This window comes from Carya illinoinensis, chromosome 14 (assembly GCF_018687715.1).
Source record: "Carya illinoinensis cultivar Pawnee chromosome 14, C.illinoinensisPawnee_v1, whole genome shotgun sequence".
Lineage (NCBI taxonomy): Eukaryota > Viridiplantae > Streptophyta > Magnoliopsida > Fagales > Juglandaceae > Carya > Carya illinoinensis.
Genome location: NC_056765.1, coordinates 219,530 through 242,048, shown reverse-complemented (window position 1 = coordinate 242,048; position 22,519 = coordinate 219,530). Strand labels below are relative to the sequence as shown.

At 38.8% G+C, this 22,519-nt stretch overlaps 2 protein-coding genes and 1 pseudogene across 8 annotated transcripts; 1 reads left to right on the top strand and 2 right to left on the bottom strand.

The window, feature by feature from the left end:
• Positions 1 to 308: 308 nt before the first annotated feature.
• Positions 309 to 3,875, top strand: LOC122294547 (RNA polymerase sigma factor sigD, chloroplastic). 5 transcript variants are annotated; one of them, XR_006237674.1, is made up of 6 exons: positions 309 to 929; positions 1,302 to 1,529; positions 1,606 to 1,746; positions 2,720 to 2,920; positions 3,017 to 3,122; positions 3,432 to 3,512. XR_006237674.1 is itself a non-coding variant. In XM_043103382.1 (6 exons), the coding sequence occupies exons 1-5, from the start codon at positions 399 to 401 to the stop codon at positions 3,103 to 3,105; spliced, it is 1,143 nt and encodes a 380-aa protein (XP_042959316.1). In that variant the 5' UTR covers positions 309 to 398; the 3' UTR covers positions 3,106 to 3,122; positions 3,432 to 3,574. The 5 variants fall into 5 exon arrangements, 4 of the variants coding, with proteins under 4 accessions (XP_042959316.1, XP_042959317.1, XP_042959315.1 ...); XM_043103382.1 differs by having other exon boundaries at positions 3,064 to 3,122; positions 3,432 to 3,574; XM_043103383.1 differs by having other exon boundaries at positions 3,064 to 3,113; positions 3,432 to 3,569.
• Positions 3,876 to 4,365: 490 nt separating this feature from the next.
• Positions 4,366 to 7,754, bottom strand: LOC122294550. Of its 3 annotated transcripts, XM_043103386.1 has the most exons (6): positions 7,381 to 7,751; positions 6,400 to 6,477; positions 5,820 to 5,919; positions 5,439 to 5,581; positions 4,737 to 4,883; positions 4,366 to 4,507 (listed from the first exon to the last, which is right to left on the bottom strand). In XM_043103386.1, exons 1-6 carry the CDS (start codon positions 7,684 to 7,686, stop codon positions 4,436 to 4,438), a joined length of 846 nt encoding a protein of 281 aa, XP_042959320.1. In that variant the 5' UTR covers positions 7,687 to 7,751; the 3' UTR covers positions 4,366 to 4,435. The 3 variants fall into 3 exon arrangements, with proteins under 3 accessions (XP_042959320.1, XP_042959323.1, XP_042959322.1); XM_043103389.1 differs by lacking the exon at positions 6,400 to 6,477 and having other exon boundaries at positions 7,381 to 7,754; XM_043103388.1 differs by lacking the exon at positions 4,366 to 4,507 and having other exon boundaries at positions 4,571 to 4,883; positions 7,381 to 7,749.
• Positions 7,755 to 8,338: 584 nt separating this feature from the next.
• On the bottom strand, positions 8,339 to 18,451 carry LOC122294605 (annotated as a pseudogene).
• Positions 18,452 to 22,519: the final 4,068 nt, after the last annotated feature.

Genomic DNA, 22,519 nt, shown 5'->3' with positions numbered 1-22,519 from the left:
TTTAATTCTAATATAATAGACAATCAGTTTTACGTATTTTTTTACACATTTTATTAATATGATTGATTATATATTAAAAAAATTAACATAATTAATCATATTAGTAAAATATATAAAAAATATGTAAAAATGATCTTACATGATATTATTCATAATTTCATATATTATATAATAATGGCCTCACCACTTTGATTGAATTGTATTTTTAATTACCATAAAAACTGAAAGTAAAACAATTTAAGGAAGCTGCAAAAGTTTGATTTATTCAGTACATAGATTTTGTTCATACGAAGAATGGAAGGGGTAAAGGACATCCACACAGGTCCCAACGTCCCTTTTTATCTTCTCTGCTGCAGCAGCACTGAAAACGGACAAAGCAGTTTGTCCCACATGAAACTATGGCAGGACAGAGATATCTATCAAGAAAAATCTCCCAATTCTGTTTTGCTAACCCAAGCTTCCACTCACTCACTTTTTCGTCTACTGCCCTCTTTATGGCTATCACCACCATATGCTCGTCCCCAGCCCACTCCCCAACTCTTCCTGCCATTTCATCACTCAAAACCCACCACCATATCCAACCCCACTTAATAGTTTCCTCGTCATTTTCCACCAAGTTTGGCTCAAACTTTGTCTCCAACGATGCATTAGTCATTGCCGCGGCAGCCCAGGCAGTGGCGCTAGCGCATGCTGCCATGCAGGCAGCCAGAGATGCTGTGTTGGCTGCAGCTGAGACTGGAGATGTTTGGAGTGGCAGAGAGAGTGAGAAGGGGCTGGTGAGGTATGGGAGTGGCAGTGGAGTGAGAAGGAGGAAAAGAAGAAAAGGGTTGGAGGGAAAAAATGGTGTAGGGTCAAGCAGTTCGCGTGGGTCTGTGAAGTCCAGGAATTTGAGCTCAATAGAGGAAGCAAAGCTTTGTTTATGCATCAAGGTAGGTTTGCTTGTAAAAGTGCTATAGTGGCTGCTATTCAGTGTTAGTATCATCGAAGTGATGCAGATTCTGAATTTTAGTATGTCTTGTGGGGCTTGAATAATTGTCTGTGTTAACCTCTTTACATAGTTTGTTTACGGCCAATATTTTTCTAAGTTGTTTGTGAATCTCAAAACTCCAATTGTCTGCTACCAGATTGCAATGGTTGGCTTCTTGAGTGTGTTCTACAAATTTCCCGTTAAGATATATAACGGAATTCAATGGTAGATTGTTCCAATAGTAATTGTTAATTTACTATTTTCAGGAGTTCGAAAAGTAGTCAAATTCAGTATTATCTATATAAGAAAAATATATGCTTTTGAAAATTGATAGGAGGGAGCAAGACTAGAAGTGGCAAGAACAAGAATCACCAAAGCTCAAGGGCGTCAGCCAACCTCAAAGCAGCTGGCCAAGGCCATAGGGATGGAAAGGAGTGTAGATAAGATGTTGTGCGATGGGAGAAACTCACGAGAAAGGATTTCTCGGAGCTACCGGAGACTAGTTGTCTCCATTGCCAAAGGTTATCAAGGCAAAGGATTAAGCTTCCAAGACCTCATTCAGGTTGCCATACATTTTACTCTTAAACACTGCTTACTAGCAGAGTGCTGATAACCATTTTTTATTTTTTTTGGAGCAGGAAGGAAGCATTGGCCTCCTTAGAGGGGTTGAGAAATTCGAACCAGAAAGAGGATACAGACTCTCAACATATGTGTACTGGTGGATTAAACAAGCTATTATCAAAGCCATAGCAAATGAATCTAGAATAGTGAGATTACCGGTGAGATATTGCATGAATCAACAATTTCTTTAAAATCATTACCACTTCCTGGTTAAGCCTGTCCAACTGCTGAGCATTATTTTCTGTTGAGGATGATTTTATCGTCTAAGTTTCTTCTTTGAGTATAGATTTTGTAAACATGTGTAGAGTCTATATGCTTGTCAGTTTGTGTAAATATGTTTACATCAATCTTCCCAAAAAAAAAAAAAAAAATTGTCTGGCTGAGGAAGGAAGGGAGGGTTAGGAGGTTGTGTGGCATTTCAATGCAATATATCGTGCTCAAGTAGAAACAAACCCTGGTTTTGTTCTTGAAAAAATCTATTTGTCATCCTAATTCTCATCATTCTCTCATCATCCCATGATGTGTCATTAGATGATAGGTTTACAAGGGAAATATAATAAATAATCTTCAATTATCTAATGCCACATCATAGGATGATGAGTAGCATTACTCTTTGTTGTCAATCTATACTAGCTCAAAAACTAACGTCTTCTGTGTATTGTCAAAGGATATATCTGCGAGGTGTTCTAAATCTTCATGGTATGTCAAATCTGTGAAAGTATTAGTATCTCAAGTAACTTATTTGCATGAGTATTTATAAATTCCTGATGAACCGAGTTATTTCATGTCTTTGGGATTTTTTCTTTTGTTCTCTCATCATGATGCTACTAGCACAAACATGATGTTCCCATTGAGCCTGGCCTGATTTATTTATTTCTTCTCTTTCTATTTTGTTGTCATTTTTGTAATTGTATTTCCTAAAACTGTTCTGTCAGGTGTGAAACTAGTATTTGTGGTAGGTAGTGCTGATGTTCTGGTTGAGGTTGTGATATCGATAGATCATCTTATGATTTACAAGGAGTTCTAAGTTTAAAATAGTTATTTCCTTTTGGTTCAGAAATTTCCTTCACTCTCTAGTTTTGGGAGGTAAACCGGAAATGAGTGAATGCATGGTTAGCTGGTTATGTGCAGGGACACATGTGCAGGATGGTGGCGAGAATTGCAGAAGCTAGAAACCTCTTGAGCAAAAGATTAGGGCGGCTGCCTACTCATGATGAAATTGCTGAAGTGCTCGATGTGCATATTTCGATTGTGAGACTTGTTTCTGAGAGGAACAGGCCACCAATTTCACTGGATCGATCAATAACTGATCAGGGTCGCGTAACTCTCCAGGTTCTTTTCTCGAAATTTATTTGAAACCTCAGCTTATTTTCTTATTTGAAACTTAATTTTTTCAAAAGGAAGCTTGTTGTTAATGTTTGCTTTCAGCTTCTTGTTCATGCTTCCTTACTTCCCGCAACATATTGGTGGCTCAGATGATAAGAAATCATGTATCCATGTTGAAAGTCAGGCCATGAGTTTTCATGTTAGTAAGGTTATAAGCCCTATATTTCCTATATTTTGAGAATGCTCAAATGTTCATGGATCCCCCCTTCTGAGAATTGTGCTGGGAGAAGGGATTGAAGTATCGCCACCACAATAAAAATTTCAAATTCTTTGTTTCTATCATCTGGTGTGCTCGATCTCTCTGCCCTTTTTAGGATTATAGTCCCATTTGGTTCTACTTTTGCTCTAGCCTTTCCTCCATTGTCATGTGTCAGGATGGAAAAATTGGTTCAAAATATGAAGATTATGACACATGCCTGATGTACTAACTCTGATCCAAGTTCACAATCTTTTGCAGGAGATTATATCAGGACCAGATGAAACAATGCCTGAAAAGATGGTAAAGAAACAGCTAATGAAACAAGAGCTGGAGAAACTTCTCACATCACTTGATAAACGAGAAGAACATGTATTGAGATTACACTTTGGGCTCAATGGAGAGCCACCCAGGTCCTGTGAGGAGATAGGAAGAATATTAAAGCTTTCGAGAGAGAGGATCCGACAGATCAATGGCATCGCATTATCAAAGTTACGGCATACAAGTGTTGTAGACATTCTAGAATTATATTTTGTATAGATGTTCTTGCATTGATTAACAGAATCATAAGATAGAGGGGGAAAAATATAATATGATGATTTAGAATTGTACATTTTGACTGCATCATATTTTTTAAGCTGTACTAAACCAACGCATAAGAATTCTCATATTCCAATGTCAAATCAATTTGGCTACTTTTCACAAGCTTTTCCTTTGTGCTTATTCTCTCTTCATCAAATGCTACCAACCTGATATCCTATCACATGCTGCACCGATTACATCGAACTGCTAATTGAGTTCATGGTTCGGAAGCTGTTGTCATCTTTAATGAATTCCATGCATTTATACACGCTACTTATTTTGAAGTATCATGAGCCGGAAGCACATAAACTCATGTACAAGGAGATGACTAGCATAATTTACCTTCTAAGTTACACATTTAGGATGAAATGCCCAGGTGGCTTAGCAATAACAGCAATGATGGACTGGATCTTATTGGTTACAAGAAACAAAAATTGTTAATAATAAAGAAAGAACAAGGAGAAGAGAAGATGATGATTTACGTTATATGGCGGGAAAGATAGCCACCTACCATTAATGAAGTAAATATGAATAACCTTAATGTACGAGGTTAAACCATCGTTATAGGCAAATGTGATACAAAAAGCTAAATGCATACGGGTGTGGACCCAAAAAGAAAAGAGGGCAATCCCCACTGTAGATTATATTTTATCACGATTAAGTTTCTGCTGACATATATAGTTTTAGCAAGTTACCATATCATAAGATGGCATCTCTTTACACAATGATCCACGACTTGATTTTACCTTCAAGTGCTGCACAAACACGATCGATCATTGAATACGATGAAGATCCTTCAATGCACTCCATATGCAATCTTTTGGAAAATGAACAATCACTTTTTGAGGTGGGAACAAATGTTACATTGTTTGTTTGTGCAGATTATGAAGGATGTACAAAGAGGCAGATGATAAGACATCCCTAGTCTGATTTGCGCAGATTATGAAGGATGTACAAAGAGGCAGATGATAAGAAAATACATACAGAATAACTTAACAGATCCACACCAGTGGCAATTGTTACCATCTTGCTCCTCTCAAACATCTTAACTAATAGAATCATGACAATAACGTGTCCCACTTTTGTCTTCAATTCATCAAGTGAGCAAATTTTCATCCATTTAGGCCTCTCCTACAAATCAATAAGAATCATTTGGTTATCTTTGTGAACTCAAAGAAGAAGGGAATAAAATATAAAATGGAAGGGAGAGAAAAAGCCATCTAGCTGAAATAATATCAGCAATTGTGCAATGTATGCTTTGGGGAGGGGTGGGGGGGTGGTTTGTGGTGTTTTTGGGGGGGGGGGGGGGGGGGGGGGTTGGATAGAGGGGGGAGGAGCGGGGAAAAGTGTATGGACATGAGTTCTTATTCCACTGCTCCGTATACAGAACTTAGTCTATTGCCCCTCATGCAGTGAGGAGAGGCAAAACACAAGCTCCTACTGCTCATAGGCTACATACATTTGATGTATGGGCAGTAAAGTTAGAAGCTTTTCATTCAGTCTAATATCCTAACAAGGCAGCACGCTACATGATTGAAAAAAGCCAGTAGATGAAGGAATGAATTGGTTGTGTTAAATTTAAAAGAGGAACCGTTGATGGAATTCCTGGGATATATGATGCATGCAGATGCTGGAAACATTTTTTTAACAGAGAATTGCTGAGTGTGGTTGAGGGATTAAGATCACCTTGAGAGCAAACATTCCAAACAGAGAGGAGCCCTTGAGGGCACGATCAAGACTGGTAGGCACATCTGGATCCACATTACTGATAAATAGTCCATATAAGCCCATACCGAATATTAACATGACAGTCCCTGCAAGATAAACATCTGCAGCAGAAATATTTTCTTATATCTCATCACTCACAGAATTTTAAGATCAGAAGAGTTGGTATTTGTGTGCAAAAGGTAAAAGTCGGTGGAAAAGAGTTTTCCATCGAAAGAAGAAAATGATTCCCCAATTTTGAAGCCATAGAAGTTCACATGTGTGAATTGAAGACTTGTGAATACTTGCATGTTAGCAAAATGAAAGAAAAATTCTGCTGAAGTGAATTCCTTAGAATCTAACCAATAGCTTCAACTAGTCGTAGAACCATCTGTCCTGTGTGAATCCCTTTGACACAGCTCGTCCAGTAAACTTTATATGCATCTACAATATAAACACAGCCCTACAAATAATCCAAAATAGTCAGTGATCAGTTGCATATGCAAATAATATCTTTTGTGCTCATGCAACTCATACAATTTTCTGCTAAATAATCTTTTGTGGTCAGGCCCTATTATGGATTTTTGACCACCTTTTCCATGGAGTGCTCTTATCTCTTCCTTCTCTGAGCACAGATTATAGAAGATGGAGAAGAAAGAATCAAGAAGAACGTATCAACAACTGGTTTTATTAAGGGTCAGCTCATGATGTTCTTGATACTGGTTTCGGGACAGGTAATGATGTTCATATCGATCTATCATGTGCATTTAATTACAATAATACAAGAAAAAAAACATCTAAACCTCTTCCATCATCATCAACTAACAGAAGCTCAACGATGAATAAACTAACAACAGCTGATAAGATGTAAATATGTTCTTCAGATGGGATATAATGCTTCTCTTTCAATAATTTGAAATAATCAGGGAAGACGGGGAAGTACATTGAGAAAGCACAAAAGAGAGCCAGCCAACGAGCCTCCAACAGCCAGAATTGCCAAGAAGCGGAAGTCAAAAATTGCCTGCTCAATGATGGACAAACAGGAATTGCATTTACAAGCCTAGAATATGCATAAAAATATATGTACATATATAGAAGAAATTCACAACTGATTTGACAAGGAAACTCTATAAAACAGGACAAAAGCAAAAGAAGAAGAACAAAAAATATTATGAATAGTGTGTTGTAGCGCATATTACAATTAACGAACAACATTCTCCCAGGAGAAGAGTTTATATAACCTTAATTTTCAGGGTTGTGATCCGAATATACAGTCAGTTGACTACATGAGGGAACAATGACTAACCATGCTGGATGACTAAATTTCTGATCACTTGAGTCAGACACCAGCATAAAGACGCATCTTTAAAAACACTTGTCAAGGGTAGAGGTGCATGGACTGATGGACATGCCATTCCTCGACGAAACATATACATTGGCCAAAGCCGCTAGTTTATTATTTCCCATAATACATACTGAGAGAAGTGAATACATACACACACACACACACGATAACATTATAATATAAGGCTATTCATGACGGCTATGCTGAGGCACTGGCTGATACCGAGTGTCACCTGGCTTTGCCCGAACTCTTGTTTAGTCACTTCCCATAATCTATAAAGTGGCTTTATATAACTTATACAGGCTTTATGGTTTTTCGGTCGCAAGTATGAAGACAATATCCTCTCTCTTTTTCTTAATGAATAAACTTTTTTAAACAGCATAATGCACTCTATATTTATTTCATCCAATTTACCCAAGAAAATTATCTAGATCATCAAAGTAGCAAGAAAGATTTAGCTTTTATTGATCCATTCCCAAACTGATTCACAGTTTAGTTGAAATTTTCTGAATTCAGTTCAAAATGGACCAAAAAAGGGTGAGAAGAAGAAGAAGAGGCAAGTGTTATGATTCTACTTACCCTCTCAATGGACGATTCGGTGGACCTAACAAAACGGGCAACCGGGTTGCCGTTAGGGTTAGATAGGGCATAGTTTAGACCTGAATCGGAGGGTGTAGAGGGCTCCACAACGAAGTGTTTGGAGGACGAAGATGTCGATGGAAGCGGCTCACTTGGTGGTGAAGGTTTTGGCTCACGGGATGAAGATGATGGCGAGGAACTCAAGGAAGCGTACGGCTGAGAAAAGCGCGGCCGAAAGTATAAAGGGCGGCGGATGGGGACGGAGATGGAGAGTGGTGTGGTGGAGATGGAACCGAAGAGAGCCATTGAAGGGAGGGAGAGAGAGAGAGAGAGAATGGTCTGTAGGCTGCGCTTTTTTTAATTTTTAATTTTTAATTTTTAATTTTTAGACTTTACCGCTCGATGGTGGGTAAGAACGGTAATTCGGGAAGGGTAGAGGTAGGCCATGCGTGCGAAAATCATCGGGACAAAAATGATCCGCGCATTACATCTAAGAGAAAAGCGTGTTTTGGGGACCAAGATAGATAGATAGACACATGCACAAGCTTCCAATACTTGGGTCGGTCAGTCCTATGGCTCTTGTTCATCATTCTTTCAAATTATTGACTTAAGAGTTGTTTGTTATGTTTCATTTATCTCTTAATTATTTGATAATAAATAGCTCATCATGCATTCTGCATCATGTTTCATTGGATGGATGGCTTTTCGAGAATCATTTTCATTTGATCTGAATAATTTAATATGTTTATGAATCAGTACAACAATAATAGATTAAAAAAAAAGTGTAAATATGTTTCTAATACAACTGTTCTGTGTCTGTTAAATACAATTGATAACTACAACAAGATCGTGTCAAAGAAGCTCTCGGATATGTATCCACCTAGTTGTTTGCCTCATGTCAAACTATATCAAAATTGCAAAACACATTTAAGGAATACTTTTAGCTGAATCTTCTGTGTCATCTTCTACTCATCTTGTTTGCTGAAAGATGGAGTCTTTTTGCCAGGGGTCTGGGAGCTCCTGTTCTTCTGTCAAATCCTCTCACACTAATAACCCTGTAAAAACATAATAATTCCTGTGATTAATTGTAATTAAATGAAACATCCTTAATTTCATCAGTCAGATAGACACTAGGAATTATGAATCCTTCTCGTCAATGTTGTTTCTATTCTTATACTTTTTTATTCCTTTTTCTTTTCTGGGAAACATCTTCCAAAAAGTACTTTTTAGGCCAAAGGCAGCCATACCACTCCCATCTTGTGAAGAGTACTGCGTTTCTTCAATGAGTATTATTTAATTTTTCAACTCCTGAAGCAGAAGCAAGCCTCAAAATTTGAGACACATTCACGCGATACCCATGTGGTATGCCTCCAAAACGTTTATGTGATTCATTGTAACTCCAGAAAAGGGGGTTATTTTATTATTGTTTCAAATCTTCACCATATACAACCCACATCCAGGATGCTGAGATCTTCAAAGCAGCCATCAAGCTTAGCATGAGACCTTAGTACAATTGCAAATTTACTTGCAGTGTTTTTGAGTTTGTCGCTATTCTCAAGTGATGTGGGCTCCTGCTGCACTCTTACGGGGATAGTACCCTGTTTTCTATGTATTCATAATTTTGTTTTGTGTAATTTTCAGTATGCTTACAAGTATTTCTTGGTTTTCTACGTTAATTCATTATTGTTTCTTTGCCATTTGAACCCTGCTTGTGTGTGAAACAGTTTCAAAGTGCTTTCATACTCAATAAAGTCTGTTTCAATGATGTTATGAATACCGAAGGGAATACTTATCCTGTGTATGAGCATTTCACTAATTTTCTTATTCCTTTGTTATCTTTAAAGCTGTGTCATAAGAGGAGCAGAGTTGGATAAGTGAATCATAATAGTACCTTCCTTAAAGCAGCCCGAATTGCATCCACTGATAAACCTGATTTACACCCAAAAGAGAAAATGATCTCTGGGACATGAATTTGACCCATCTAAATTGAACTCTATTCTTGTAATGCTTGTTTACCTCTAAATACTGCGGTTGCTGAAGATGCAAAGTATGCAGTTCGCCTTTCTAGATGCCATATTCATTCTCTAGGAACATGAATTGGGTTTTGGCTATTTTCATCATCAGCAAATACCTGCATGGGATTTCTACATATGTTGTAGCCTGGCAGCTTGAACTAAATTGGTAATAGTTTCATAACATGGAAACAGTCGATATTTAAAGAAGCAAAGAGTTTTCAAATAAATTGACCTCATTAAGCTGAAAGTATGTTCCATTGAGAGGAAACCTCCCCTTCATTGCCGTACGACTGGGTATCTGTTCATGGATTTTTTTTTTTTTTTTGGGTCATTTCTTTCAATATAATAGTCTACCATATTTTTTTGCAACTATGACAGTAAGGATGTGTTCATGGGTTCTTGATTTTACTCACCAAAATTGTTCCACGAATTGTGTTGGAGTTCTGTTCTCTAATGCTGCAACAAAAGCATGCTTCCTCATTGCAAAGTTCTCCAGACTTGGAGTTACATCTTTTTGTGGGTGGTTAAAATGAATTTGCAGTTTCACCTGACATGAAACATTGCCACGATTAATTTGATTAGCATGCTATAGAATCACGACGTACTTTTAGATCCAACTTTCTCTACATTGAAAGATCCAACTTTCAGAAATCAAGAGACATGTACATTAATTGAAGTCCCAAGAGAAATGCAAAGATTTTATTTGAAACCCTTAACAAGTATCGTTTTTATGGCATAAAAATCATGTCCTGAATATCATTTATTGTTTGATACTGAGGCCGTGAACTATTCGGATTAAATGGTTGGTGCAGTGACATACTGTGCTTTAATACCTGGTTTCCATATGTCAAGAAGGTATGGGCATGGATCATCCTCTTCTCGTTTGTCTAGCTGCAAAATAATAGAAGATGAAGATTAGCTGTAATAGAATACAATAGCACGTAGTCATTGCACACCAGAAGGTGAGCTAACGTACCCCTGAGAGAAGAAGATGGGAATCTGGAAGTACATATCTGCATGTAAATATAAATTAGCCAGCATGATTTTGGTAGGGTTATATTCATAGGATCTGCATGGTTGCACATTTTAGAGGTTGTTTTTAAACTCTGTTTTTACATTAAAGGCACATAATCATCTTGAATGGGAAAAGACAAAGTTGGAGTCATCACCAGCAATGAAAGGAAATGATCAATTTAACATGTCAATGAAATTCGCACTGCAAGAGTCACAGACTCACAATAATAGAGCGGTCAGAAACTTAAAATGGAAAGCCTATAACTATTCAGAATTTGGAAAACAAAACCAAGTTGGCCCTTAGAATGTGACTATCCTAGTTGGTTGCAGTACTGGTTTTGACTGTTAGCCTGGGAGATTTTCATGAATTCCTTCATTGATTTATATTGAGAGAGGTAGTGTATTTATACACGTACAAGAGGGAATAAAAAACTGTTACAAGAGCAGAGGACCACTAACCACCCTAAGTCTAGAATATTCTGAGGCTATTTACAAAAAATACATAAATGATAAAAGGTCTTAAAAAATGTTATATACTAATACGCCCCCTCGAGTCTAGTGGGGTGTCAACTACATTGAGACTCAAATGCAAAGAAAAAAATTTATCAGAAACTAATGGCTTAGTAAACACATCAGCAAGTTGTTCTTTAGAGCTGCAAAAGGAGACTTTGAGAGCTTGAGCAATGACTCGATCTCGAACAAAATGATAGTCGATGTCCATATGCTTAATTCGTGAATGATAAACAAGATTAGCAGTGAGATATGTAGCTCCAATGTTATCGCACCAAAGTGTAGGAGCTTTGGACAAAGGTATTCCCAATTCCTTTAGCATGGATTGTAACCAGATAAGTTCTACTGCAGTAGAAGAAAGTGCCTTGTATTTTGCCTCCGTACTTGAACGTGCTATAGTCTTTTGTTTCGTGGAGCTCCGAGAAATCAGATGGGAGCCCAAGAAGACAACAAAGCCATCGGTGGAACGCCTGTCATCAGGGCACCCTGCCCAATCTGCATCCGTGTATGCTTGAAGAGAGACACAAGTTTGAGATTTAAAAAATAAGCCATAATTGAAAGTGGCCCTAAGGTACCGCAGGATTCTCTTCACAGCAATCCAGTGAGGGACTTTTGGACAGTGCATAAACTGACAAGCCTTAATGACAGCAAATGCTATGATAGGTCGTGTAAGAGATAAGTACCGTAGACCTCCTACAACACTGTGGAACAATGTACTATCCTCAAATTCAAGGGAGTCATGTTGAGACAATTTGATAGAGGATGCCATTGGTGAGGTCACAGTTTTCGAGTGAAGCATGTTTGTCCTACTCAGTAAATCCTTGATATATTTTCTTGGAGACAAAAAAAGGCCAGAGTTGCAATAATCAACTTCAAGTCCCAGAAAGAATGACAAACAGCCAAGATCTTTAACAGGGAAGGCTTGAGACAGAGCACTAATGAGTGAGTCAATTGCACTTGATTGTGATGAGGTGACAACAATATCATCAACATAAATGAGCATAAACATTTTTAAGGAACCACGATGCAATATAAACAGAGAAGGATCAGTTTGAGATGCTGAAAATCCATAACCAAGCAGCCAAGTACTGAGCTGCACAAACCAGGCTCGGGGAGCCTGTTTGAGGCCATAGATAGCCTTATGCAACTTGCATACAAAATTATGGTATTTCGAATCAATGAAACCCTGGGGTTGCTGCATATAGACCGTATCATGTAAATCTCAGTGTAAAAATGCATTTTGAACATTTAGCTGGCGTAGAGGCCAACCATTTGTAACAACAATTGAAATAATCAAGCAAATTGTTGTGGATTTCACAACAGGGTTGAAGGTATCATGAAAATCTAGCCCGGGATGTTGATGGTAACCTTTGGCTACCAAACGGGCTTTCCTTCTTTTGAAGGAGCCATTCGAATGAAATTTAGTTTTAAACACCCATCTACATCCTAGAATATTAAAGGAAGGATCAGGGGGTACCAGACTCCATGTTTTGTTATGGAGGAGAGCATGATGTTCATGAGCCATGGCAGCTTGCCACTCAGAAAATTTGTTCACAACTGAGAAGCTTGATGGATCGTCCGGTACATCTGCAACAATAAGAAAATAGCTTCGAATGTCGTGGGTAAGGGATCGTGTCATCTCAAAAAACATGAGGTCGAGAGGAATTAGTGTGACTCCGAGTGATGACAGAGGAACGAGGAGGATGTAGAATGGTCGAGGTTGAGGAAGGGATAGTGGGAGGAGGTTCTAGTGGCATAGTAGGGATTGGTTGATTTGAAGGAGATGAGGATTCGGGAGTACGGCTAGGGTTAGACGAAGGGGATGAAGGTGCTGGGGCAAGTAACGTTGTAGGTGAACGTGGGCTGGGTCCTAAGATAGATGAAGGGAATAAGGGCAGAGTTGTGTGTGTGGTAGGATTCAATAAAGGAGATGGGCTGGAAGAAGTGGGTTGTGAGTGAGAATAGGGAAAAGAATCTTCATGAAAAATAACGTCCCGAGAGATGTAAAGATGATGAGACTTTGGATCAAAACATTTATACACTTTGTGAGAATTACTGTACCCTAAGAAAACACATGGTGTGGATCGAAACATTAATTTGTTTTTGTTATAGGGCCTTAAGTTGGGCCAGCATGCACATCCAAACACCTTTAAGAAGGTGTAATCGGGATCCTTTTGGTGAACCAAAAAATAGGGTGATTTATTTTTAAGAACTTTTGAAGGTAACAAATTAATTAAGTGCACTGCTATTTCAAAAGCTTCAACCTAAAAATTTTTTGGAAGAGAGGAATGGGCTAAGAGCGCAAGCCCAGTTTCGACAATATGTCGATGCTTGCATTCAACAAGCCCATTTTGTTGATAAGCATGTGGACACGAAAAGCAATGTGTAATTCCAAGTTTTTGACAAATAGAGGTGAGTGATGTAAATTCACCACCACCATCCATTTGTAGCACGAGTAATTTTGAGTTAAGAAGACGTTCAAGCTAAGGTAAAAATTGTGAAAAAACTTGAAACACATTAGATTTTAATTTTAATGGAAAAATCCATGTGAAACGGGTATAATGATCCACAAAGGAGATATAATGTTTGAATCCATTTCGGGAAATTACAGGAGATAGGCCCCAAAGGTCAGCACTAACAATTTCCAAGGGCCTAGTATATTGGGCCGAACTTAAGGTATACGGAAGCCTATGGGCTTTGGCAAGAGGGCACGTTGAACATTGAAAAACATGATCATCTGTGCGGGATACAGGCAAACACTTGGTGTGTAGAATCTTGGATACAAGATCAAAGGAAGCGTGACCGAGATGATGGTGCCACTGCAAGACTGAAGTTTTCTCTCCAAGGTGAGTTGAGGCAAGAGTGTTTATTGAAGGGAAAATGTAGAGGCCATTACGTGTTGGTTCGATGAGGAGGGACCTCCCTGTCTGAGTGTCCTTCACACAGAAAAAATTTGCATGAAATTCAAAAAAGCAATGATTATCTTTACAAAATTGAAGAACAGATACAAGGTTCTTGGAGATATTTGGAACGTGAAGCAATTTATGCAAAAGAAAAGAAGAAGTGTTAGAGTGCAAAGTAGAGTCACCGATGTTTTGAATCGGGAAGCACGATCCATCACCCACGCGAATGCCTTCAGTACCATTGTAGTGTTCACTGGACAGATTGAGGTTAGAGAGATCATTGGTGATATGATGGGTTGCGGCAGAGTCGGGATACCAAGAGGTATCAGAGGTGTTGTTCTGAAAATTGTTGGAGAGAGTTGGAGCTGACGAGTTGGTAGTATAATTGGCTTAGAAGTAAGAAGGAGCTTCCATTTGGTATGAATGATTGAACCTATGACAGCATTGAAGGGCAATGTGACTTGGTTTCTGGCAAACTTGACAAGTTGGTCGAGCACCACCAGGTATTTGATGAGTGTTCACACAGGAGTTATGTGAGTAATGACCACCACAGCTAGAATAATTCCCAAGGCCTCGACCCTGTCAACCTCGAGGAGATGATCTTCCTCGTTGAGATCTTCCTCCAGGGGAGCCATGAGCACTGAAATTGGCTGAGGGTTCTATGATTTGTTTGGAAGTGTGAGCTAGTCGGTTTTCATGAATAAGAAGCATTTGGTATAGCTCTTGAGAAGAGACAGGATGGGAGCGGGTGGTCATTGATGTAACGAACAATTCATAAAGAGGACCTAACCCGGATAGCAGATATTGGACTAAGTCTTTGTCTGACACGGGGTTGCCAGTGGAGGCAAGACTGTCAGCGATGGACCTGACTTTTCCAAAATACTCAATGATGGTTTGGTCACCACAGGATAAGTTGGTCAGCTGAAAATGTAGTTGGAATTCTTTTGCCTGAGAATGAGAGGCAAACATGGAGCTAAGAGAATCCCATAGAGAGTGGGAGGTAATGGCTGAAAGGACATGGTCGATGATAGAGTCCAAGAGAGAAGAGAACAGAACACTGAGAACCAATTGATCTGTCCTCACCCAAGACGTGTAATTAGTGCTGATTTTTGGTGGTTCATCACAAACAGAAGCAAGAAATTTTGATGGACAGGGTAAGGTGCCATCAACATAGCCATAGAAATCTTGTCCTCCAAGGTAAGCAGATATTTGCACCTTCCATAGTAAGTAATTTTTAGTAGTAAGTTTAAGAGTGATGACATTAAAGAAGGAAGAAATGAGGGAGGGAGAGGGACGAGGAATGGAAGGAAGTGAGGCCATGGATCATGAGACTGCTAGTCAAGCAGCTCTAATACCATGTTAGCCTGGGAGATTTTCATGAATTCCTTCATTGGTTTATATTGAGAGAGGTAGTATATTTATACACATACAAGAGGGAATCAAAAACTGTTACAAGAGCAGAGGACCACTAACCACCCTAAGTCTAGAATATTCTGAGGCTATTTACAGAAAATACATAAATAACAAAAGGTCTTAAAATGTTATATGCTAATATTGAATTCATTGGCTATCCAACTGATGTCTTGGTTTTTTTTCCCACCTTAATATCATCGAATTTGAACCATATAGCATTGAGCTTGACCAAATTGCAATGTTCTGTATGTTTGTTTTATAACCATCAGAACTTGAAAATGGCTACTTACACTTGGTGCTCTGTCCTTAAGTGGCTAACATTCTTCAATTTAGGTATGGGGATGGAAGTAGCTTCTGCAGATAAAGCAACTAAGCTCTTGACAAATTATGGTTGTGAAGCATCACCAATTGGTTCTCATCCAGATTCTGTAAATAAGGCAATATCCTGTCAAACCTAAGTTTGATAGTAGGAATTTCATCAGAATCGCAGTTATCGTCAAATAAATCTTCAATATCCCTTTCTTGTGGTTCTGTCCATTCAGGCTCTGGCGAGGCCGATTCTTGAATGATAGGTTCACAATTGTTGATTTGGTTTCCTGATCCTAGAAATGGATTAGCCTCAAGAAGAAATAGAGACGCTGGATTGGTAACCAAATCAGGGTGCACAATCTTTATGCCAGGAAGCCCCAAATTTATAGAACTTTTCTCAACTGGTGATGGTAGAGCAAGCCTTGCACTGCATCCAACATGGTAAATTAGATCTTATCCACAACTCAGATGAATAAATTATACATATACACACGCATTATGTAAATTTAGAAGCCAATATATACAAACCTTGCAAATGCGCTTGCAAAGTGTCTGCAATCTCCCTTCATTGGACAAGCATTGCAATTTAGGTTTTTCTTTGTGCAGAAAAACCTGTATAAATTTTGGAGCAATGTCAGTCATCAATAAGCATATTCTTGTTAAAAGTCCAAAGTGGTCAAGTCATCTGGATACTTTGTTGACATTAGCAGAAGAACTTATCGAAATACCTTCCCAAAGGTTATCATTTGATAATGTAGTTCATACTGAATTGGATAGAATATCATGTAAGCAAATGGGATTGGTTTATTTACATATATTAGACTATTATAGTAATAATCAGTAGCTATTTGAAATACAGAGATACTGAAGATAAATAATTTTAAAACTCGAAGATTACAATGTTATTTGGTCAAGGGAGCAAACTCGTGACCAAAGATATTTTTGAATGGTGTCCATCAATGGGTACCTATGCAAAGAAATTAAAAAAATATTTTATATTTGCAAGTGGAGGATGCAGATTGGAATGAACATATCAATGGCAAAACTGATGGAATGTGATTGATCTTACTGCTCTAAAAAGAGTATTTGGATATTTTTAGTGGTTGGGGGGGGACCCATCCCAAATGCACTACTATCCGACCAACATTTGTATCCACCTTATTGGAAAAAATAACAAATTAATTTGTATACACTCAAACTTCACTTGGTACATTAAATAATCAATATATTCATCAGAGTACTTACTAGAAAGGCAATATTCTCAAGTGATAGAAGTTGTACACAGTCCACACTTTTCAATCCCAATCCATTTATTTTCAGAAGATATTCCTTGCAGTATAGATAATCCTCTTCTTAGAAAACAAACAGCAAATTTTGGTACAATAATATCTAATGGTGGCGATGGATATGTTATCAAAGGTTCCCACAACAACATTGAGGCTTATATTATGTAGTGACTTGTTTTTTAGGGCTTACTTTGCTAGATCAGTCGGAACATTTCGTAACCATTCAAGGTCAATCCTATCATGCAGCGTAACCACTCTGTTAAGGAAGTCTCGCAAAAGCGACCAATTGATTTTAACTACCATCTAAGTGTTTCATAGACAAAGGGTACCTTGAGAGCTCTCTTTATAGGACTTGCTGTTGTTAATACATAGCTTTTTATTTATACCTTGATTCTTCCTGCAATGATATTTTGTTGACGACGCTCTTGGATGGCATTGGCAATCTCTATGTTTTCTGCACTCCTAATTGCCTCCCAGTCTACAGAATCAATATGATCACCACTTGGTTTAACATGAGAATAAAGTCTCCTTAGTTCGTCCTAGTCAATTTCTTCCCCTTTTTGGATCTTTTTAGTTTTTGTTGTCCCAATAGCTATCTTTGTCTCATCAAATTCCATGATAGAAGAAAACATTTGTTCTTCTAAGGTTTCATTTTCCCCTTTCCTCCTTTTCTTGTTTATTATGGCATTGGTAACATCGGCTGGCTGCATCTTTCCCCTCTGACTTTGTACCATTTCATCTACTAAGCTTTCAAATTCATCAACTAGTCTCTTTTCAGCTAGAAAGTGTGTTCTTTTTCCCTTTTCCATTCCACCTTTTTCTTGTAGGATGAATTATGGGAACAAACAAAAGTCTGCTAATTTATACTAATAAATTGTAGCTGCTTCTTGATTTGTTGCCGGCATTGTTTCTTCTAACTTAGCCTCTTCAATCCTAGTTGCTAGGGTTTCTGTTCCATTCAACAGTAATACCTCTATCTGGTTTAGAAGAGAGCGAAAATTCCAAGCCTCTTGTTGACAGTGATGCAGAGAATGAAAAACAGAGCTGAGTATGAAGACGACGAGAGCAACAGAAAGTTGAAAAAGGAACTAACTGAAATTGTATATATGATTCTTACATTGTACATAGTTCGTGTATGTCTATTTATAGATTACAATTGTAAATGATAAAAACAAATAAAAGAATATTGATAGCTCATAATGCATAACAGAATTCCTTGTGTAACAGATGCATCCTTATTAGGTGGAACCGTGGCTATTGTAGATCCAATTATATCTTTTAATTTCAACATCCCCCTGCAAGATGAAGAGTATATATTTAGTACTCCCATCTTGGACAATAATCGAGTAAGTGTTGGAGGATGCATAGGTTTGGTAAGTAGATCAGCTAACTGCTCAGAAGAGGGGACGTGGGCAGTGGCAACTTGTCTAGTTAAGACTTTGTCACGAACAAGATGGCAATCTAGTTTGATGTGCTTGGTGCGCTCGTGGAACACAGGGTTGGCAGCGATTTGCATTGCAGCTAAGTTATCACAATACAAAACGGTTGGATCAGAAATTGTAATGCGAAGGTCTTGGAGAAAATACTGAAGCCATGTAAGTTCACACACGACTGCAGCCATGGCTCTATACTCCGATTCAGCTAAGGATCACGAAATTGTGTGCTGCTTTTTTGATTTCCAGGCAACAAGATACTTGCCAGTAAAGACACAAAATCCAGTTGTTGATCTCCTGGTGTCTGGGCAATTGGCCCAATTTGCATCAGTGTAGGTAGTGAGTTTGAGGGAGGAAGTGATAGGAAAAAATAAACCTTGGCCTGGGTTACCCTTGAGGTATCGAAGGACGTTAAGGAGATCATTATAGTGAGGTACTCATGGGATCTCCATAAATTGACTTAGAAGATTAACATTGTAACTAAGGCCAGGCCGTGTGTTGGTTAAATAGAGCAGCTTACCAACTTGTTTCCTATATAAAGTAGGATCACGAAACACATCACCTTGGTCTTTCTAGAGTTTGAGATTCGGTTCCATTGGCAAAAGGGAGGGTTTGGCAGCAAGTAATACTGTCTCGGATAAAATATCCAGGGTATACTTGCGTTGACAAAGTTGTATCCCAACCTTTGAGCAAGCTATTCCATCCCGAGAAAATATTTTAGTGAGCCCAGGTTCTTGATCTTGAATTTGGTGGATAAAAACTGCTTGACCTCATCAGTTGATGTATTATTTGAGCTCATGACAATGATGTCGTCTACATAAACCAATAGGGCTGTGAAAGAGGAAGCCGTGTGTTTGATGAACAGACTATAGTCTAACTTAGATTACACAAAGCCAAACTCGACCATAAAGGATGAAAGCTTGTTGTTCCACTGGCGTGATGCCTGTTGAAGTCCATAAATACTTTTCTGTAATTTACAGACTTGATTTGGTTTTGATGAAGGTAAACTGGGAGGAAGCCGCATGTAGAGTTCTTCATCAAGGTCTCCATAGAGGAATGCGTTATTAACGTCCAACTGTTGCAAATCTCATCCTTTTATGGTAGCGACAACAAGCAAAGTGCGAATGAAAACCATCTTAGCAACCAGGGAGAACGTGTCATGAAAATCCATACCTTTATGTTGAGTGAAGCCTTTCACCACCAATCTTGCCTTAGCACGTTCAATGGATCCATCAGCTTTGAATTTGTAGCGGTAAATCCATTTGCAATCAATCGACTTCTTGCCATGGGGTAATTTGATGATGGACCAGGTCTCATTATTCTCCAAAGTAGTGAGTTCTTGCTCCATCGCCTCGCGCTAGATGGGATCTTTAAGGGCTTGAATGTGTGATGTGGGTTCAGTATGGATGGAGGTGGAAGTGGTAAATGTTTTGAAAGATGGTGATAATGAAGTGTAAGATAAAACAGAGGAGAGGGGATAAGGAATATGCAAACCTGTGCTGGAAGAAGATCCAGTAGCTTTCATTTTGGAATCTGACGATGAGGGAGATAGTGCATTGCAGTGAAACTCTTTAAGTTATGCGGGGGCAGTTCTAATTCTAGTGGATCAACGTGGAGGTGGAGGTGGTGAGTGAATATTATTGGTGAGGTTGGGTTGGGAGGGTGAAGTGGAGGTAGTATGAGTGGTGTTTGTGGGTTCAGGAGAAGTGTCATGCAGATGAGGTAATATGGGTTCGTGATTTATGTGGTCAACGTGGAAAATATATGGGCTAAGGGGTGGGGAAGTATTGAAATCTTGAGTGTCGATGGAGGTTTTTTTGAGAGGAAAAATGTGCTCGTGAAAGACAACATCACGGGAAAGGAAGATTTGATTGGTGGTGATGTCCAAGAGTTTGTATCCTTTTACTCCATATGGGTAGCTGATGAATAAGCATTTTCGAGCTCGGGATGCAAATTTAGAACGACCATGGTTGAGTGTTGAGGTGAAACAAAGGCAGCCGAATGTTTTGAGATGGGAATATGTGGATTTTTTATTGTAAAGTATTTCAAAACGTGACTTGTAGTGCAGATGAGGAGAAGGTGTTCGGTTGATCAAATAGACGGCAATGTTAATGAATTCTGTCCAATATTTCATAGGTAGGCCCGATTGAAATTTCAAGGCTCTAGCAACATTCAATATGTGTTGATGTTTATGCTTAGCAAGAGCATTTTGTTGAGGAGTGGCAACACATGTGAGTTGATGAATTGTTCCTTTAGAATTGTAAAATGTTGGCATATGAAACTCGGCACCATTATCGATTCTGATTATTTTGATTGGAGTGTCGAATTGCGTCAAGACAAGGGAAAAGAAGTTTTGGACTGATGCACGAGCTTCTGATTTCTTTTGCAGTAAATACATCCATGTGCATCGAGTAAATTGGTCTACAATTGTAAGGAAGAACAGGGTGCCATTGTAGGCTTGTGTTGAATTTGGGCCCCAAATATTGACGGAAATTAAATCAAAAGGCTTGGTAACCATGGTATGAGATTGAGGAAATGGAATTTTATGCTGCTTCGCGAGTGGACAAATTTCAAAAGGCAATGAAGATGAACCCGTGAGTTTTGAATTTGGTGTTTGAATTTCATTCAAGACGTGTTGTGTCATGGAACTATGTCCAAGTCTGTAATGCCATAATGTGTATTCATCAAACTTTGAAACATTTGTGGTGTTAACATAGCTAGAACAGAAAGTAGAAAGAAAATTTTGTAAAGCATTAGGAGCTAGTGTTGAGGTTTGAAGATGATAATATGCATTGTCCCCATGCCAGTCGTCTTCCAGGATGAAAGGTCCTGAATATAACAAGAGTTAGAAAAAAATAGAAGACGACAATTGGAATGTGTGGTTAAAGATTTAGCCAAAAGCAAATTAAAAGAGAAATCTGGTACGCATAAGACATGCTTGAGAATGAAGTTATCAAAAAGTTGAATATCACCAACGTGCATGGCTTTTGTGGAGTTGCCATTGGGAAGCTTGATTGTATGTGAAACAAATGACACGTTATCTGTGAAGAGATGGGGGCTACAGATCATGTGATTGGTAGCTTTGGTATCAATTATCCAAGAGTGATAAGATTTGGTTATGGTGTGTGAAGTGTTTGGAAAATGACAAGAGTGAATACTAGAGACTGGAGAGAATTCGATGGCTGATGAACTAGAACCATCTTGGTTTGCTGCAGAAGTGAGTGTTGGGGATTGGGAGGGTTGGAGCAAGGCGATAAGCTGGTTGTACTGCTCTTGAGTAATAGGTGGTCCATTGCCGATTTGCCCCTGTTCAAGTGAAGATTGATTAGCATAAGATTTAAATCTGGAATTGTTTTTGTGACCTGGGGGAAATCCGTTTAGCTTGTAGCATTTGTCGTTGGTGTGTCCTAGTATGCGGAAATGTGTGCACACGAGAAGATTGGGGTTGGCTTTGAAGTACCGTTCCAGGGAATGTCCCGAAATGTTGCAGTGGGAACAGAATAAGCGATCCTTTCATGAAGAAGATGGACTACGTGGTTCAGGTCCTTTGACTGCCATTGCAATCGGCGCAAGAGGTGAATGAAGTTGACGTCGCCTTTCTTCCTGTTGTACAAGAGATAAGACACAATTCAGTGCCAGGAGAGGATCATATAGGAGGATTTGGGCACGGACAACATCAAACGAGTCATGCAATCCCATGAGGAATTGCATGACTTTGCTTCTATGAGAATAGTCCAGTAGCATCTTTACAGCTCCGCACGTACATGAAGGCATGGGTTCATAAATTTCCAGTTCATCCCAGAAACTCTTCAATTTGTTATAGTATTGACTAATCGAATCCTCATCTTGGGTAAGTGCCGAGATTGACTTGGTGAGTTGAAAAATTCTGCGAGCATTTTGAATTGAGAATCGCTCTCGAAGATCGCTCCAAACAACCGCAGCAGTGTTGGCATGAGCTATGCTTGACCTGTATTCAAAGCCAACCGAATGTTGTATCCATGCTATCATCATATCATTGCAGCGTTCTCAGGGTGCATATAAAGGGTCTGCAGTGTTTGAAGGTTTAGGAATTTTTCCATTGATAAACCGTTATTGAGGGCGCGACGCATAGTTCTTGCCCACGTGACATAGTTCTTAGTGGTGAGTAAATCGGGAACTAACGGTGAAGATGCTCCTTCACCAGGTTGGATATAATAGGGGCTAGAGGGGTGGTGTGGGTCTGTTTGTGGAATGGAAGGAATATTGGAGATAATAGG

What these genes read in the sequence shown, in the direction of transcription:
- LOC122294547 (XM_043103380.1), top strand. Translation starts at nt 399, where the DNA reads ATGGCAGGACAGAGATATCTATCAAGAAAAATCTCCCAATTCTGTTTT. An exon ending in CTAGAATAGTGAGATTACCG is followed by an intron (nt 1,747 to 2,719) that starts GTGAGATATTGC and finishes GGTTATGTGCAG; the next exon opens with GGACACATGTGCAGGATGGT. An exon ending in AGGGTCGCGTAACTCTCCAG is followed by an intron (nt 2,921 to 3,431) that starts GTTCTTTTCTCG and finishes AATCTTTTGCAG; the next exon opens with GAGATTATATCAGGACCAGA.
- LOC122294550 (XM_043103386.1), bottom strand. Translation starts at nt 7,686, where the DNA reads ATGGCTCTCTTCGGTTCCATCTCCACCACACCACTCTCCATCTCCGTC. An exon ending in CCGAATCGTCCATTGAGAGG is followed by an intron (nt 6,478 to 7,380) that starts GTAAGTAGAATC and finishes ATCATTGAGCAG; the next exon opens with GCAATTTTTGACTTCCGCTT. An exon ending in TGGATCTGTTAAGTTATTCT is followed by an intron (nt 4,508 to 4,736) that starts GTATGTATTTTC and finishes GTGTTTGTGCAG; the next exon opens with CACTTGAAGGTAAAATCAAG.